This window comes from Heptranchias perlo, unplaced genomic scaffold (assembly GCF_035084215.1).
Source record: "Heptranchias perlo isolate sHepPer1 unplaced genomic scaffold, sHepPer1.hap1 HAP1_SCAFFOLD_182, whole genome shotgun sequence".
Taxonomy (NCBI): Eukaryota; Metazoa; Chordata; class Chondrichthyes; order Hexanchiformes; family Hexanchidae; genus Heptranchias; species Heptranchias perlo.
Window position 1 is genome coordinate 664,298 of NW_027139099.1, and position 16,143 is coordinate 680,440.

Sequence of the window (16,143 nt, forward strand, 5' to 3'; positions counted from 1 at the left end):
AGCAGCCCGCTTGATTGGCACCCCATCCACCACCCTAAACATTCACTCCCTTCACCACCGGCGCACTGTGGCTGCAGTGTGTACCATCCACAGGATGCACTGCAGCAACTCGCCAAGGCTTCTTCGACAGCACCTCCCAAACCCGCGACCTCTCCCACCTAGAAGGACAAGAGCAGCAGGCACATGGGAACAACACCACCTGCATGTTCCTCTCCAAGTCACACACCATCCCGACTTGGAAATATATCGCCGTTCCTTCATTGTCGCTGGATCAAAATCCTGGAACTCCCTTCCTAACAGCACTGTGGGAGAACCGTCACCACACGGACTGCAGCGGTTCAAGAAGGCGGCTCACCACCAGGGCAATTAGGGATGGGCAATAAATGCCAGCCTCGCCAGCGACGCCCACATCCCATGAACGAATAAAAATCACCAAGGCCCTATATAACTGCAGTAAGACATCCCTGCTCCTGTACTCAAATCCTCTTGCAATGAAGACCAACATACCATTCGCCTTCCTAACTGTTTGCTGCACCTGAATGCTCGCTTTCAGCGACTGGTGTACAAGGACACCCAGGTCTCGTTGCACCTCCCCTTTTCCCAATCTATCACCATTCAGATGATAATCTGCCTTTCTGTTTTTACAACAAAAGTGGATAATCTCACATTTATCCACGTTGTACTACATCTGCCATGTTCTTGCCCACTCACCCAACTTGTCTAAATCACATTGGAGCCTCTTTGCATCCTCCTCACAGCTCACATTCCACCCTAGCTTTGTGTCGTCTGCAAACTTGGAAATGTCACATTTAGTTCCCTCGTCCAGTTCATTGATATATATTGTGAATAGCTGGGACCCACGCACTGATCCCACTAGTCACTACCTGCCACCCGGAAAAAGACCCGTTTATTCCTACTCTCTGTTTCCTGTCCGTCAACCAATTCTCAATCCATGCCAGTATATTCCCCCCAATCCCATGTGCTTTAATTTCGCACACTAACCTCTTATGTGGGATCTTATCAAAAGATACTGGATGGGCTAAAAATTGACAGAGGTAGTAGAAAGGCTGGCTGTACTTCAAGTAGATAAGTCACCCGTTCCGGATGGGATGCATCCTTGGTTGCTGAGGGAAGTAAGGGTGGAAATTGCGGAGGTACTGGCCACAATCTTCCAAAAACCCGTAGAGACGGGGATGGTGCCAGAGGACTGGAGAATTGCACATGTTACATCCTTGTTCAGAAAAGGGTGTAAGGATAAACCCAGCAACTGTAGGCCAGTCAGTTTAAACTCAGTGATGGGGAAACTTTTAGAAATGATAATCTGAGACAGAATTAACACAATCACTTGGACGAGTGTGGATTGCTTAGGGAAAGCCAGCATGGATTTGTTAAAGGCAAATCGCATTTAACTAACCTGATAGTTTTTTTTGATGAGGTAACAGAGAGGGTAGATGAGGGCAATGTAGTTGATGTGGTGTATTTGGACTTTCAATAGGTGTTTGATAAAGTCCACGTAATAGGCTTATCATCAAGATTGCGGCCCATGGAATGAAGGGGGCAGTAGCAACATGGATACAGAATTGGCTAAGGGACAGGAAACAGAGAGTAATGGTGAACGGTTGTTTTTCGGACTGGAGGGAGGTGTACAGTGGTGTTCCCCAGGGGTCGGTGCTGGGACCACTGCTTTTCTTGATATATATTAATGACTTGGACTTGGGTGTACAGGGCACAATTTCCAAATTTTCAGATGACACAAAACTTGGAAGGGTAGTAAACAGTGAGGAGGATAGTGATAGACTTCAAGAGGATATAGACAGGCTGGTGGAATGGGCGGACACGTGGCAGATGAAATTTAACACAGAAAAATGCGAAGTGATACATTTCAGTCGGAAGAACAAGGAGAGGCAATATAAACTAGAGGGTACAATTCTAAAAGGGGTACAGGAAGAGAGAGATCTGGGGGTATATGTGCACAAATGGTTGAAGGTGGCAGGGCAGGTTGAGAAAGCGGTTAAAAAAGCATAGGGAATCCTGGGCTTTATAAATAGAGGCATAGAGTACAAAAGTAAGGAAGTCATGATGAACCTTTATAAAACGCTGGTTCGACCACAGCTGGAGGATTGTGTCCAGTTCTGGGCACCGCACTTTCGGAAAGATGTGAAGGCCTTAGAGAGGGTGCAGAAGAGATTTACTAGAATGGTTCCAGGGATGAGGGACTTTAGTTATGTGGATAGACTGGAGAAGATGGGGTTGTTCTCCTTGGAACAGAGAAGGTTGAGAGGAGATTTGATCGAGGTGTTCAAAATCATGAAGGGTCCAGACAGAGTAAATAGAGAGAAACTGTTCCCATTGGTGGAAGGGTCAAGGACCAGAGGACATGGATTTAAGGTGATTGGCAAAAGAACCAAAGGTGAAATGAGGAAAAACTCTTTTACACAGCGAGTGGTTAGGATCTGGAATGCACTGCCCGAGGGGGCGGTGGAGGCAGATTCAATCATGGCCTTCGAAAGGGAACTGGATAAGTACTTGAAGGGAAAAAAATTGCAGGGCTACGGGGAAAGGGCGGGTGAGAGGTACTAGCTGGATCGCTGCAGTGCATAGAGCTGTTACGGACTCGATGGGCCGAATGGCCTCCTTCCTTGCTGTAAGCTTTCTATGATTCGATGAAAGCACCTTTCATTTTAAGTTTTCACTATTTTTCCCTGTTTTGACTTTATTTACTGATGTGCTTTTACCGTTAAACTCTCTGTAACTTCCTGATGCACTGCTTATTTTTACCCGAATCGCTACACTACTCTACAGCCTTGACTTTTCTCTTTAGATTTATAAATTTACCCTTACCTGAATCCCTCCCCCCTCCCCCCCTTTTTAGTTTAAAGCCCCATCTAAAGCCCTAGTTATTCGATTTGCCAGGACACCGGTCCCAGTCCGATTTAAGTGGAGCCAGTCCCAACAGAACAGCTCCCTCTTTCCCCAGTAATGGTGCCAGTGCCCCATGAATCGAAACCACTGTCTCCGACACCACTCTTTCAGCCACGTAGTTAACCATCTGATCTGTTTGTTCCTATGCCAGTTCGTGTGTGGCTCAGGTAGTAATCCAGACATTATTACCTTTTGAGGTTCTGCTTTTTAATTTGAACCCCAGAACCTCATTCCTAGACCATATGACCATAAGAGATAGGAGCAGGAGTAGGCCATTCGGCCCCTCGAGCCTGCTCCACCATTCAATGAGATCATGGCTGATCTGATTTTTACCTCAACTCCACTTTCCCGCCCTTTCCCCATATCCTTCGACTCCCTTGCTGATCAAAAATGTGTCTAACTCAGCCTTGAATGTATTCAATGACTCGGCCTCCATAGCTTTTTGGGGTAAAGAATTCCAAAGATTCATGACCCTCTGGGAGAAGAAATTCCTCCTCATTTCTGTTTTAAACGGGCGACCCCTTACTCTGAGACTATGTCCCCGAGTTTTAGATTCCCCCATGAGGGGTAACATCCTCTCAGCATCTACCCTATCGAGTCCCCTCAGAATCTTGTATGTTTCAATAAGGTCTCCTCTCATTCTTCTAAACTCCAATGAGTATAGACCCAACCTGTTCAATCTTTCCTCATAAGACAACCCTTCCATACCTGGAATCAATCTCGAGAATCTTCTCTGAACTGCCTCCAATGCAAGTATGTCCTTCCTTAAATAAGGGCACCAGAACTGTACGCAGTACTCCAGGTGTGGTCTCACCAGCACCCTGTACAGTTGTAGCATGACTTCCCTGCTTTTATACTCCATCCCCCTCGAAATAAAAGCCAATATTCCGTTTGCCTTCCAGATTACCTGCTGCACCTGTATGTTGACTTTTTGTGTTTCATGTACGAGGACACCCAGATCCCTCTGTACCGCAGCATTTTGTAGTATTTCTCCATTCAAATAATATTTTGCTTTTTTATTTTTCCTCCTTCATAAAGTGGACGACTTCACATTTTCACACATTATATACCATCTGCCAAATTTTTACCCATTCACTTAACCTGTCAATATCCCTTTGCAGACACTTTGTGTCCTCATCACAACTTGCTTTTCCACCTATCTTTGTATCATCAGCAAATTTGGCCGCAGGACACTCTGTTCCTTCATCCAAGTCATTGATATATATTGTAAATAGTTGAAGCCCCAGCACTGAGCCCTGCGGCACCCCACTAGTTACAGATTGCCTTTTTGAAAATGACCCTTTTATCCCGACTCTTTGTTTTCTGTTAGTTAGCCAATCCTCTATCCATGCCAGTACATTACCCCCAACACCATGAGCTCTTATCTTGTGCAGTAATCTTTTATGTGGCACCTTATCGAATGCCTTTTGGAAATCCAAATATACGGCATCCATTGGTTCCCCTTTATCCACCCTGCCCGTTACTTCCTCAAAGAACTCTAATAAATTTGTCAGACACGATTTCCCCTTCATAAAACCATGTTGGCAGATGCAATATAATATTGGAAAATGTGAGGTTATGCACTTTGGCAGGAAAAATCAGAGAGCAAGTTATTTTCTTAATGGCGAGAGACTGGAAAGTACTGCAGTACAAAGGGATCTGGGGGTCCTAGTGCAAGAAAATCAAAAAGTTGGTATGCAGGTGCAGCAGGTGATCAAGAAAGCCAACGGAATGTTGGCTTTTATTGCTAGGGGGATAGAATATAAAAACAAGGAGGTATTGCTGCAGTTATATAAGGTATTGGTGAGACCGCACCTGGAATACTGCATACAGTTTTGGTCTCCATACTTAAGAAAAGACATACTTGCTCTCGAGGCAGTACAAAGAAGGTTCACTCGGTTAATCCCGGGGATGAGGGGGCGGACATATGAGGAGAGGTTGAGTAGATTGGGACTCTACTCATTGGAGTTCAGAAGAATGAGAGGCGATCTTATTGAAACATATAAGATTGTGAAGGGTCTTGATCGGGTGGATGCAGTAAGGATGTTCCCAAAGATGGGTGAAACTAGAACTAGGGGGCATAATCTTAGAATAAGGGGCTGCTCTTTCAAAACTGAGATGAGGAGAAACTTCTTCACTCAGAGGGTGGTAGGTCTGTGGAATTTGCTGCCCCAGGAAGCTGTGGAAGCTACATCATTAGATAAATTTAAAACAGAAATAGACAGTTTCCTAGAAGTAAAGGGAATTAGGGGTTATGGGGAGCGGGCAGGAAATTGGACATGAAGCTGAGTTCGGATCGGTCAATGCCCTGTGGGTGGCGGAGAGGGCCCAGGGGCTATGTGGCCGGGTCCTGCTCCGACTTCTTGTGTTCTTTAGATTTGTGGTTGGGATCAGATCAGCCATGATCTTATTGAATGGCGGAGCAGGCTCGAGGGGCCGATTGGCCTACTCCTGCTCCAATTTCTTATGTTCTTATGTTCTTATGTCTCCAAATGTCCTGCTACTACTTCCTTAATAATGGATTCTAGCATTTTCCCAATGACAGATGTTAGGCTAACTGGTCTATAGTTACCTGCTTTCTGTCTCACTCCCTTCTTGAATAGGGGTGTTACGTTTGCAGTTTTCCAATCCGCTGGGACCTTTCCAGAATCTAGTGAATTCTGGAAGATTACAACCAATGCATCCACTATCTCTGTAGCCACTTCCTTTAAGACCCTCAGATGCAAGCCATCAGGTCCAGGGGACTTGTCAGCCTTTAGACCCATTCGTTTACTGAGTACTTTTTCTCTCGTGATAGTGATTGTTTTTAGTTCCTCCCTCCCCTTTGCCCCTTTGATTTTCTACTATTATTGGTATATTATTAGTGATTTCTACTGTGAAGATACAAAATATCTGTTCAATTCCTCTGCCATTTCCTTGCTTTCCATTATTATTTCCCCAGTCTCATCCTCGAAGGGACCAATGTTTACTTTAGCTGCCCTCTTCCTTTTTATATACTTGTAGAAGCTTTTACTGTCAGTTTTTATATTTCTTGCTCGTTTACTCTCATCATTTATTTTCTCCCTCTTTATTATTCTTTTCGACATCCTTTGCTGGTTTTTAAAGTTTTCCCAATCTTCGGGCTTACCAGTAATCTTTGCCATGTTGTATGCTTTTTCTTTTAACCTGATACCATCCTTGACTTCCTTAGTTAGCCATGGTTGGTTCACCCTTTTTGTGGAGTCTTTCCTCCTCACAGGGATATATTTTTGTTGCGAGTCATCAGATATCTTTTTAAATGTTTGCCACTGCTTATCCACCATCGTACCATCTAATCTGTTTACCCAGTCCACTTTAGCCAATTCCACCCTCATTCCTTTATAATTGCCCTTATTTAAGTTTAATACAGTAGTTTCAGACCCAAGATCCTCGCTCTCAAACTGGATGTGAAATTCATCATGTTATGATCACTGCTTCCCGAGTTCGACCTATGTTGTTGGTTCCTACGTGGACCACGACAACTGGATCCTCCCCCTCATCCTCCAAGTTTTTCACCAGGAGATGTCCTCAACCCTGCCACTGGGCAGGCAACACTGGCTTCGGGACTCTTGGTTGCGGCTGCAGAGAACAGAGTCTATCCCCCTGTCTATACTATCCCGTACCGCTACCACATTCCTTTTTACTCTCCCCATTTGAATGGCCTCCTGTACCATGGAGCTGTGGTCAGTTTGCCCATCCTCCCTGTAATCCTTGTTCTCACCCACACAGGTAGTAAGTACCTCGTACCTGTTGGACAAGGGATGAGGCTCCTCCATCACTACATTCTGGGTCCCTATACCTGCTTGACTCGCAGTCACACCCTCCTGACCCTGACCACTGAACCAATCTAAACTACTACCTAATCTAAGGGGTGTGACTGCCTCCTGGATCGAAGTGTCCAGGTCACTCTTCCCCTCCACCCCCCCACCGATACATCGCCATATCTGCAGCTCAGACTCCAGCTCAACATCACTGAGCCGAAGTTCCTCGAGTTGCAGACACTTACTGCAGACGTGGTCTCTCAGGATCACACTGGTCTCCACCAAGTACCAATGCTGCAGTTATAACACACTGTCTGCCCTGCCATCTCTATCTAACCTCGTTTTATTTATTTAATTAATCAAAGGTTTTAATATAATTAATTGACTTGGTTTATTTCTAAAATTTTTTTAAACTAATTAATTTATCTACTTTAATCTAGTTTTCTGCTCTTTTTAACTATTTAGTTTTAAGGCTTTTTAAATTCCACGAACAGTCTAACCACTAAAGACAGTAACCAGTAAATTAAATACTTACATTGCCTTATCTTCGGCACTCTTCTACGAAGTCAGTTTTTGTCTTTTCTTGATTTTTTTTTGATTGGTCCGCTCTCCCCGTGCCTTTCACTCCCCGCTCGGGCCCGCTCTCCCCGTGCCTTTCACTCCCCGCTCGGGCCCGCTCTCCCCGTGCCTTTTACTCCCCGCTCGGGTCCGTTCTCCCCGTGCCTTTTACTCCCCGCTCTCCCCGTGGCTTTCACTCCCCGCTCGGGCCCGCTCTCCCCGTGCCTTTTACTCCCCGCTCGGGTCCGTTCTCCCCGTGCCTTTTACTCCCCGCTCGGGCCCGCTCTCCCCGTGCCTTTTACTCCCCGCTCTCCCCGTGCCTTTCACTCCCCGCTCTCCCCCGTGCCTTTCACTCCCCGCTCTCCCCCGTGCCTTTCACTCCCCGCTCTCCCCGTGCCTTTTACTCCCCGCTCTCCCCGTGCCTTTCACTCCCCGCTCTCCCCGTGCCTTTCACTCCCCGCTCTCCCCGTGCCTTTCACTCCCCGCTCTCCCCGTGCCTTTCACTCCCCGCTCTCCCCGTGCCTTTCACTCCCCGCTCTCCCCGTGCCTTTCACTCCCCGCTCTCCCCGTGCCTTTCACTCCCCGCTCTCCCCGTGCCTTTCACTCCCCGCTCTCCCCGTGCCTTTCACTCCCCGCTCTCCCCGTGCCTTTCACTCCCCGCTCTCCCCGTGCCTTTCACTCCCCGCTCTCCCCGTGCCTTTCACTCCCCGCTCTCCCCGTGCCTTTCACTCCCCGCTCTCCCCGTGCCTTTCACTCCCCGCTCTCCCCGTGCCTTTCACTCCCCGCTCTCCCCGTGCCTTTCACTCCCCGCTCTCCCCGTGCCTTTCACTCCCCGCTCTCCCCGTGCCTTTCACTCCCCGCTCTCCCCGTGCCTTTCACTCCCCGCTCTCCCCGTGCCTTTCACTCCCCGCTCTCCCCGTGCCTTTCACTCCCCGCTCTCCCCGTGCCTTTCACTCCCCGCTCTCCCCGTGCCTTTCACTCCCCGCTCTCCCCGTGCCTTTCACTCCCCGCTCTCCCCGTGCCTTTCACTCCCCGCTCTCCCCGTGCCTTTCACTCCCCGCTCTCCCCCGTGCCTTTCACTCCCCGCTCGGGCCCCCTCTCCCCGTGCCTTTCACTCCCCGCTCGGGCCCCCTCTCCCCGTGCCTTTCACTCCCCGCTCGGGCCCCCTCTCCCCGTGCCTTTTACTCCCCGCTCTCCCCGTGCCTTTCACTCCCCGCTCTCCCCGTGCCTTTCACTCCCCGCTCTCCCCGTGCCTTTTACTCCCCGCTCTCCCCGTGCCTTTTACTCCCCGCTCTCCCCGTGCCTTTCACTCCCCGCTCTCCCCCGTGCCTTTTACTCCCCGTTCTCCCCGTGCCTTTCACTCCCCGCTCTCCCCCGTGCCTTTCACTCCCCGCTCTCCCCCGTGCCTTTTACTCCCCGTTCTCCCCGTGCCTTTTACTCCCCGCTCTCCCCGTGCCTTTCACTCCCCGCTCTCCCCGTGCCTTTCACTCCCCGCTCTCCCCGTGCCTTTTACTCCCCGCTCTCCCCGTGCCTTTTACTCCCCGCTCTCCCCGTGCCTTTTACTCCCCGCTCTCCCCGTGCCTTTTACTCCCCGCTCTCCCCGTGCCTTTCACTCCCCGCTCTCCCCGTGCCTTTCACTCCCCGCTCTCCCCGTGCCTTTCACTCCCCGCTCTCCCCGTGCCTTTCACTCCCCGCTCTCCCCGTGCCTTTCACTCCCCGCTCTCCCCCGTGCCTTTCACTCCCCGCTCTCCCCGTGCCTTTTACTCCCCGCTCTCCCCGTGCCTTTTACTCCCCGCTCTCCCCGTGCCTTTCACTCCCCGCTCTCCCCCGTGCCTTTCACTCCCCGCTCTCCCCCGTGCCTTTCACTCCCCGCTCTCCCCGTGCCTTTCACTCCCCGCTCTCCCCGTGCCTTTCACTCCCCGCTCTCCCCGTGCCTTTTACTCCCCGCTCTCCCCGTGCCTTTTACTCCCCGCTCTCCCCGTGCCTTTTACTCCCCGCTCTCCCCGTGCCTTTTACTCCCCGCTCTCCCCGTGCCTTTTACTCCCCGCTCTCCCCGTGCCTTTCACTCCCCGCTCTCCCCGTGCCTTTCACTCCCCGCTCTCCCCGTGCCTTTCACTCCCCGCTCTCCCCGTGCCTTTCACTCCCCGCTCTCCCCCGTGCCTTTTACTCCCCGTTCTCCCCGTGCCTTTTACTCCCCGCTCTCCCCGTGCCTTTCACTCCCCGCTCTCCCCGTGCCTTTTACTCCCCGCTCTCCCCGTGCCTTTTACTCCCCGCTCTCCCCGTGCCTTTCACTCCCCGTGCCTTTTACTCCCCGCTCTCCCCGTGCCTTTCACTCCCCGCTCTCCCCGTGCCTTTCACTCCCCGCTCTCCCCGTGCCTTTCACTCCCCGCTCTCCCCGTGCCTTTCACTCCCCGCTCTTCCCGTGCCTTTCACTCCCCGCTCTCCCCGTGCCTTTCACTCCCCGCTCTTCCCGTGCCTTTCACTCCCCGCTCTCCCCGTGCCTTTCACTCCCCGCTCTCCCCGTGCCTTTCACTCCCCGCTCTCCCCGTGCCTTTCACTCCCCGCTCTCCCCGTGCCTTTCACTCCCCGCTCTCCCCGTGCCTTTCACTCCCCGCTCTCCCCGTGCCTTTCACTCCCCGCTCTCCCCGTGCCTTTCACTCCCCGCTCTCCCCGTGCCTTTCACTCCCCGCTCTCCCCGTGCCTTTCACTCCCCGCTCTCCCCGTGCCTTTCACTCCCCGCTCTCCCCGTGCCTTTCACTCCCCGCTCTCCCCGTGCCTTTCACTCCCCGCTCTCCCCGTGCCTTTCACTCCCCGCTCTCCCCGTGCCTTTCACTCCCCGCTCTCCCCGTGCCTTTTACTCCCCGCTCTCCCCCGTGCCTTTCACTCCCCGCTCTCCCCGTGCCTTTCACTCCCCGCTCTCCCCGTGCCTTTCACTCCCCCCTCTCCCCGTGCCTTTCACTCCCCGCTCTCCCCGTGCCTTTCACTCCCCGCTCTCCCCGTGCCTTTCACTCCCCGCTCTCCCCCGTGCCTTTTACTCCCCGCTCTCCCCCGTGCCTTTCACTCCCCGCTCTCCCCGTGCCTTTCACTCCCCGCTCTCCCCCGTGCCTTTCACTCCCCGCTCTCCCCCGTGCCTTTTACTCCCCGCTCTCCCCCGTGCCTTTCACTCCCCCCTCTCCCCGTGCCTTTTACTCCCCGCTCTCCCCCGTGCCTTTTACTCCCCGCTCTCCCCCGTGCCTTTCACTCCCCCCTCTCCCCGTGCCTTTTACTCCCCGCTCTCCCCCGTGCCTTTTACTCCCCGCTCTCCCCCGTGCCTTTCACTCCCCGCTCTCCCCGTGCCTTTCACTCCCCGCTCTCCCCCGTGCCTTTCACTCCCCGCTCTCCCCGTGCCTTTCACTCCCCGCTCTCCCCCGTGCCTTTCACTCCCCGCTCTCCCCGTGCCTTTCACTCCCCGCTCGGGCCCGCTCTCCCCGTGCCCTTTGTTCACTTCAGATCATAACTTCAGATCAGTCAAAAGCAAAATAATGCGGATGCTGGAAATCTGATCTAAAAACAGATCAGGGATCAAATCAAGGGATATGGGGATCGGGCAGGAAAGTGGAGTTGAGATTGAAAATCGGCCATGATCGGATTGAATGCGGAGCAGGTCGAGGGCCGTTTGGCCTACTCCTCCTCCTATTATTTATGTAAATGCTGTCATTTAGCACATGGCAACTCAGTTGTGCCAACTTCACACAACTTTTAACCTGGGAGTTAGGAAAATTATTTTGTGGGCACAAAGGGAACCAAATGCCAGTGGTCGTCCGTACTTGAGCTCTATCCTTTTTACTGAAGTTTAACTCGTTGTGTGGGCTCTTGAAAGGATGTGTGACTTGGCTGGTGCCTACAGAGCATTGACCTACATGTCAATGGCATCAGAGACTTGTCAATCCAAAGTTTGTTTACTTTAGAGATAAGGAGAACTCGTTGCTAAGCAGCAGCTAGTAACTGGGGTGAGGAATGCGTCTCCCCTCACCACTCAGTCCTCACATTCTGGGAGAGTGTGCAAAGAACCCTGTGAGGCTCTCCACAAGACAGCAGCCTGCAGTTTACTTTCACCAAATGTTGTATTGTCTCATCTTGAAAGCTCAGGCTGCAAGCACATTTGCCACCTGTAGTTCTCCAAACTAGCTGGAAGTCCCCAGAGACCCAGCAGGTGTTCTACCACTTGGCTTTATGTCCCACTAGGCGAAGGGTGAACTACTGAGGAAGAATACCGGGGGCCACCGTAAGCAGTGTCTTGGGATTGTTTGGAGGAAGCTCAGGCTCTCTGCTAGTCTACTCCTTTGGCTGTTTCTGACTTGCATGGCCAGATCTGCAACTGTTTGACTGAGCCCATTTTATTGCATTTGTTGGTCCCTCTGATCAGTGGAAACTGCTTGTCGTGATCACTGGCTAGAGTAGCAAATTTGATATTAACTCTGGATTTTCCACTTGTTGGTCTGATCAGTATAACTCAGTTGCTATCAGTTTTGTGCTGGGTCCCCCATTTCTTTCCTCTCTGCCACCTCCTGTTATTTGATGCTGTGAGCAGCACTGTGAACAGTCAATCAGCAGTGACTGCCCCCCACCTCTTGCCAGATGAGCTACCAAGATTGTTAATGCTGCTCATCACTACAGTGTACATCAGGGATCACATATATTGATCGGTCAGTTCTATTGATCATTTGGGCTACAGATCTGGGGATCACTGTATCCAGATTCCATTGTAGTAATGTAGGAAGGGGAAAGATGCCCTGGGGGTCCAGGGTGTGACTTCCCCATGGAATGGTCACAGTGCTTGTATGTGAGTTTGAACTTCAATCAAAGGATAGAGTTTATTGGTGCTCAGAATCTAGCTACAATTGTCATAGTTGCTCACACCTGTGTCCTGTGCTGTTTATTTATGAGTGAAGCAGGAGTATTTAGAGAAGATTGTTAAATCTACCTTCAGTTTGGTCTTCCTCATTATTCAACCATTAACTGCACAGCTCGAGCATCAGCCCTCCCTGCGTGCCTTCTGCTGTCAGCTCCTTCAAAGAGCTGAGTAGCAGATCCCAAGCCAGGCTTCCTTTGCAGTGTGCAGTAGAGATGGATGATGTAAGATTTTAGAGGCAGTGTCCCTGTCACTTCCGCCACTGTACTGACCGCCCATTCTGGTAGAGGACACACTACGTTCACAATGTGGAAGTCCGTTCTGAAATAAAAACAGAAAATGCTGGAAACACTCAGCAGGTCAGGCAGCATCTGTGACGAGAGAAACAGTTAACGTTTCAGGCCAATGACCTTTCGTCAGAACTGCAAGAAGTTAAAGGTTTAACAAGTACAGAGCCAGGGAAAGGGGAGGAGGGAGGGGGGGGAAGAAAGAACAAAAGGGAAGGTCTGTGATCGGGTAGAGGGCAGGAGTGATTAAAAGACAAAAGGGATGATGGTGCAAGACAAGGAGGGTAATAATGGGACAGTGAAGAAACAAAATATGGGTCTAGAGGAGCTGTAAATGGCAACAGCAGAACCATTACCAGCACTCGCTGTCCAAAAAAATGGGACCAGTGGTTCTGATCTGAAGTTATTGAAATCAATGAGTCCGGAAGTTGTAAAGTACCTAAACGAGAGATGAGGTGCTGTTCCTTGCGCTTCCATCGAGCTTCATTGGAACAATGTAAGAGGCCGAGGACAGAGGGGTCAGACCGGGAGTGGGTCGGGGAACTAAAATGGCAAGTGACCGGCAGGTCAGGGTCAATGTAGAGGAGACCGCACTGTGAGCAGCGAATACAGTATAGTAAATTGAAAGTACAAGCAAATTGCTGTTTCACCTGGAAGGGGTGTTTGGGACCCTGGACGGTGGGGAGAGAGGAGGTGAAAGGGCAGGTGTTGCATTTCAAAATCCTGGAACTCCCTTCCTAACAGCACTGTGGGAGAACCTTCACCACACGGACTGCAGCGGTTCAAGAAGGCGGCTCACCACCACCTTCTCAAAGGCAATTAGGGATGGGCAATAAATGCTGGCCTTGCCAGTGACGCCCACATCCCATGAACGAATAAAAAAAATAATAATTTCCTGCGCTCGCATGGGGAGGAGAGTGGGTGTTGGGGTGATGGAAGAGTGAACCAGGGTGTCGCGGAGGGAACAGACCCGTCAGGATGCTGAAAGGGGAGGGGAAGATGTGTTTGGTGGTGGGATCACGCTGGAGGTGGCGGAGGATGATCTGTTGAATGTGGAGGCTGGTGGGGTGGAAGGTGAGGACAAGGGGGACCCTATCATGGTTCTGGGTGGGAGGGGAAGGGTTGAGGGCAGAAGTATGGGAAATGGGACGGACATGATCGAGGGCCCTGTCAACTACAGTGGAGGGGAATCCTCGGTTGAGGAAAAAGGAAGACATATCGGAAGTATTGGTGTGGAAGGTGGCATCGTCAGAACAGATGCGACAGAGACGGAGAAACTGGGAGAATGGAGTAGAGTCCTTACAGGAAGTGGGGTGTGAGGAAGTGTAATCAAGGTAGCTGTGGGAGTTGGTGGGCTTATAGTAGATATTGGTTAACAGCCTGTCCCCAGAAATGGAGATAGAGAAGTCGAGGAAGGGAAGGGAAGAGTCGAGATGGACCCTGTGAAGGCGATGGAAGGGTGGAAATTGGAAGCAAAGTTGATGAAATTTTCCAGGTCGGGACGAGAGCAGGAATCGGCACTGATACAGTCATCAATGTACTGGAAAAAGAGTAAGGAATCTTACAACACCAGGTTATGGTCCAACTGTTTTATTTGACAATCACAAGCTTTCGGAGGCTATCTCCTTCGTCACACTCACCTGACGAAGGAGAAAGCCTCCGAAAGATTGTGATTTTCAAATAAAACAGTTGGACTATAACCTGGTGTTGTAAGATTCCTTACATTTGTCAACCCCAGTCCATCACCGGCATCTCCACATCATGGAAAAAGAGGTGAGGGAGGGGATCTGAGTAGGACTGGAACAAGGAAAGTTCCACATATCCCACAAAAACGCAGGCATGGCTGGGACCCATACGGGTTCCCATAGCGACACCTTTTATTTAGAGGAAGTAAGAACAAGTTCAGCCAGGCGGATGGGGACTGGTTTGGCCTCCGTTCAAGGAAGAAGCGGAGGGCCCGCAGGCCATCTGGTGGGGGGCGTCCATTCTGATTGCTAATGCAATCTATTATTAAAAGGAAATCGGGGGCGGAGACACACACGATAACCAAGAGCTGAAATGGGCATTTGAACCTGTTCAAACTTTGTTTTCCTCCTGTATAGAAAACCGAGGTGAACCTGCTGCTCTACATAGCGGACAACTTGGCCTGTTTCCCTTTCCAGACGCAGGAGGAGCCTCTGTTTATAATGCACCACATTGACATCACGCTTTCAGTCTCTGGGAGTAATCTGCTGCAGTCCTTCAGGGAGGTAAGTGTGAATTTGGGGTCTGTATCAATTACAGCTCAACAGAGCAAGAGCAAAGATTGAAATGATGTGTAGGTTGGGTGCACGTGATGAGCTGGAGGCACATCACAGCAGCCGTTTTCAAACCTCCAACAGGGCTGATACAAGTACTTGACTATGAAAAACTCTGCCTTATGTTTATTTAACTCTCTTCATACCACATTTCAATGAAACTGTCTGGAACAGTGTCAGTGGGTCTAGACTACATTCCAGTAATACACTGACACTGTTCCAGACATTATCAGGGTGGGTCTAGACTAGAAGCAAAGGGTCGTGGTCGACGGGTGTTTTTGTGACTGGAAGGATGTTTCCAGTGGGGTTCCACAGGGCTCACTCAGTACTAGGTCCTTGCTTTTTGAGATACATATTAATGATTTGGACTTAAATGTAGGGGGCTTCATTAAGAAATTTGCAGATGATAGAAAAATTGGCCGTGTGGCTGATAGTGAGGAGGAAAGCTGTAGACTGCAGGAAGATAACACTGGCGAGCAAAATAAAGGAAAATCCTAAGATGTTTTATAAGTATATTAAGGGTAAGAGGATGACTAGGGAAAAAATAGGGCCCATTAGGGACAAAAATGGCAATCTGTGTGTGGAGCCGGCAGATGTAGAAGGGGTTCTAAATGAATTTTTTGCATCTGTTTTCACTATGGAGAAGGACGATGTAGACATAGAAATACGGCAGGGGGACTGTGATATACTCGAACATATTAACATCGAGCGGGAGGAGGTATTGGCGGTTTTAGCAGGCCTAAAAATGGATAAATCCCCAGGCCCGGACGAAATGTATCCCAGGCTACTGTGTGAGGCAAAGGAGGAGATTGCGGGGGCTCTGACACATGTATTCAGAACCTCTCTGGCCACAGGGGATGTGCCAGAGGACTGGAGAACCGCTAATGTAATACCATTATTCAAGAAGGGGAGTAGGGAAAAACCGGGGAACTACAGGCCAGTGAGCCTAACATCAGTGGTAGGAAAATTATTGGAAAAAATTCTGACGGACAAAATTAGTCTCCACTTGGAGAAGCAAGGATTAATCAGGGATAGTCAACATGGCTTTGTCAAGGGAAGATCATGTCTGACTAATTTGATTGAATTTTTTGAGGGGGTGACTAGGCGTGTGGATGAGGGTAACGCAGTGGATGTGGTATACATGGATTTCAGTAAGGCCTTCGATAAAGTCCCCCACAGGAGACTGGTCAAGAAGGTACGAGCCCATGGAATCCAGGGTGCCTTGGCACTTTGGATACAAAACTGGCTTAGTGGCAGAAGGCAGAGGGTGATGGTCGAAGGTTGTTTTTGTGACTGGAAGCCTGTGGCCAGTGGGGTACCACAGGGATCGGTGCTGGGTCCCTTGCTGTTTGTGGTCTACATTAATGACTTGGATATGAATGTAAAAGGTATGATCAGTAAGTTCGGTG

At 50.4% G+C, this 16,143-nt stretch overlaps 1 protein-coding gene across 1 annotated transcript in view; it reads left to right on the forward strand.

The window, feature by feature from the left end:
* nipblb (NIPBL cohesin loading factor b) overlaps positions 1-16,143 on the forward strand; it is a 690,432-nt gene that overhangs the window by 623,909 nt on the left and 50,380 nt on the right. Inside the window, exon 46 of the mRNA XM_067977852.1 lies at positions 14,540-14,686. Coding sequence (XP_067833953.1) covers positions 14,540-14,686 — 147 coding nt within the window. The remainder of the gene's footprint in view (positions 1-14,539; positions 14,687-16,143) is intronic.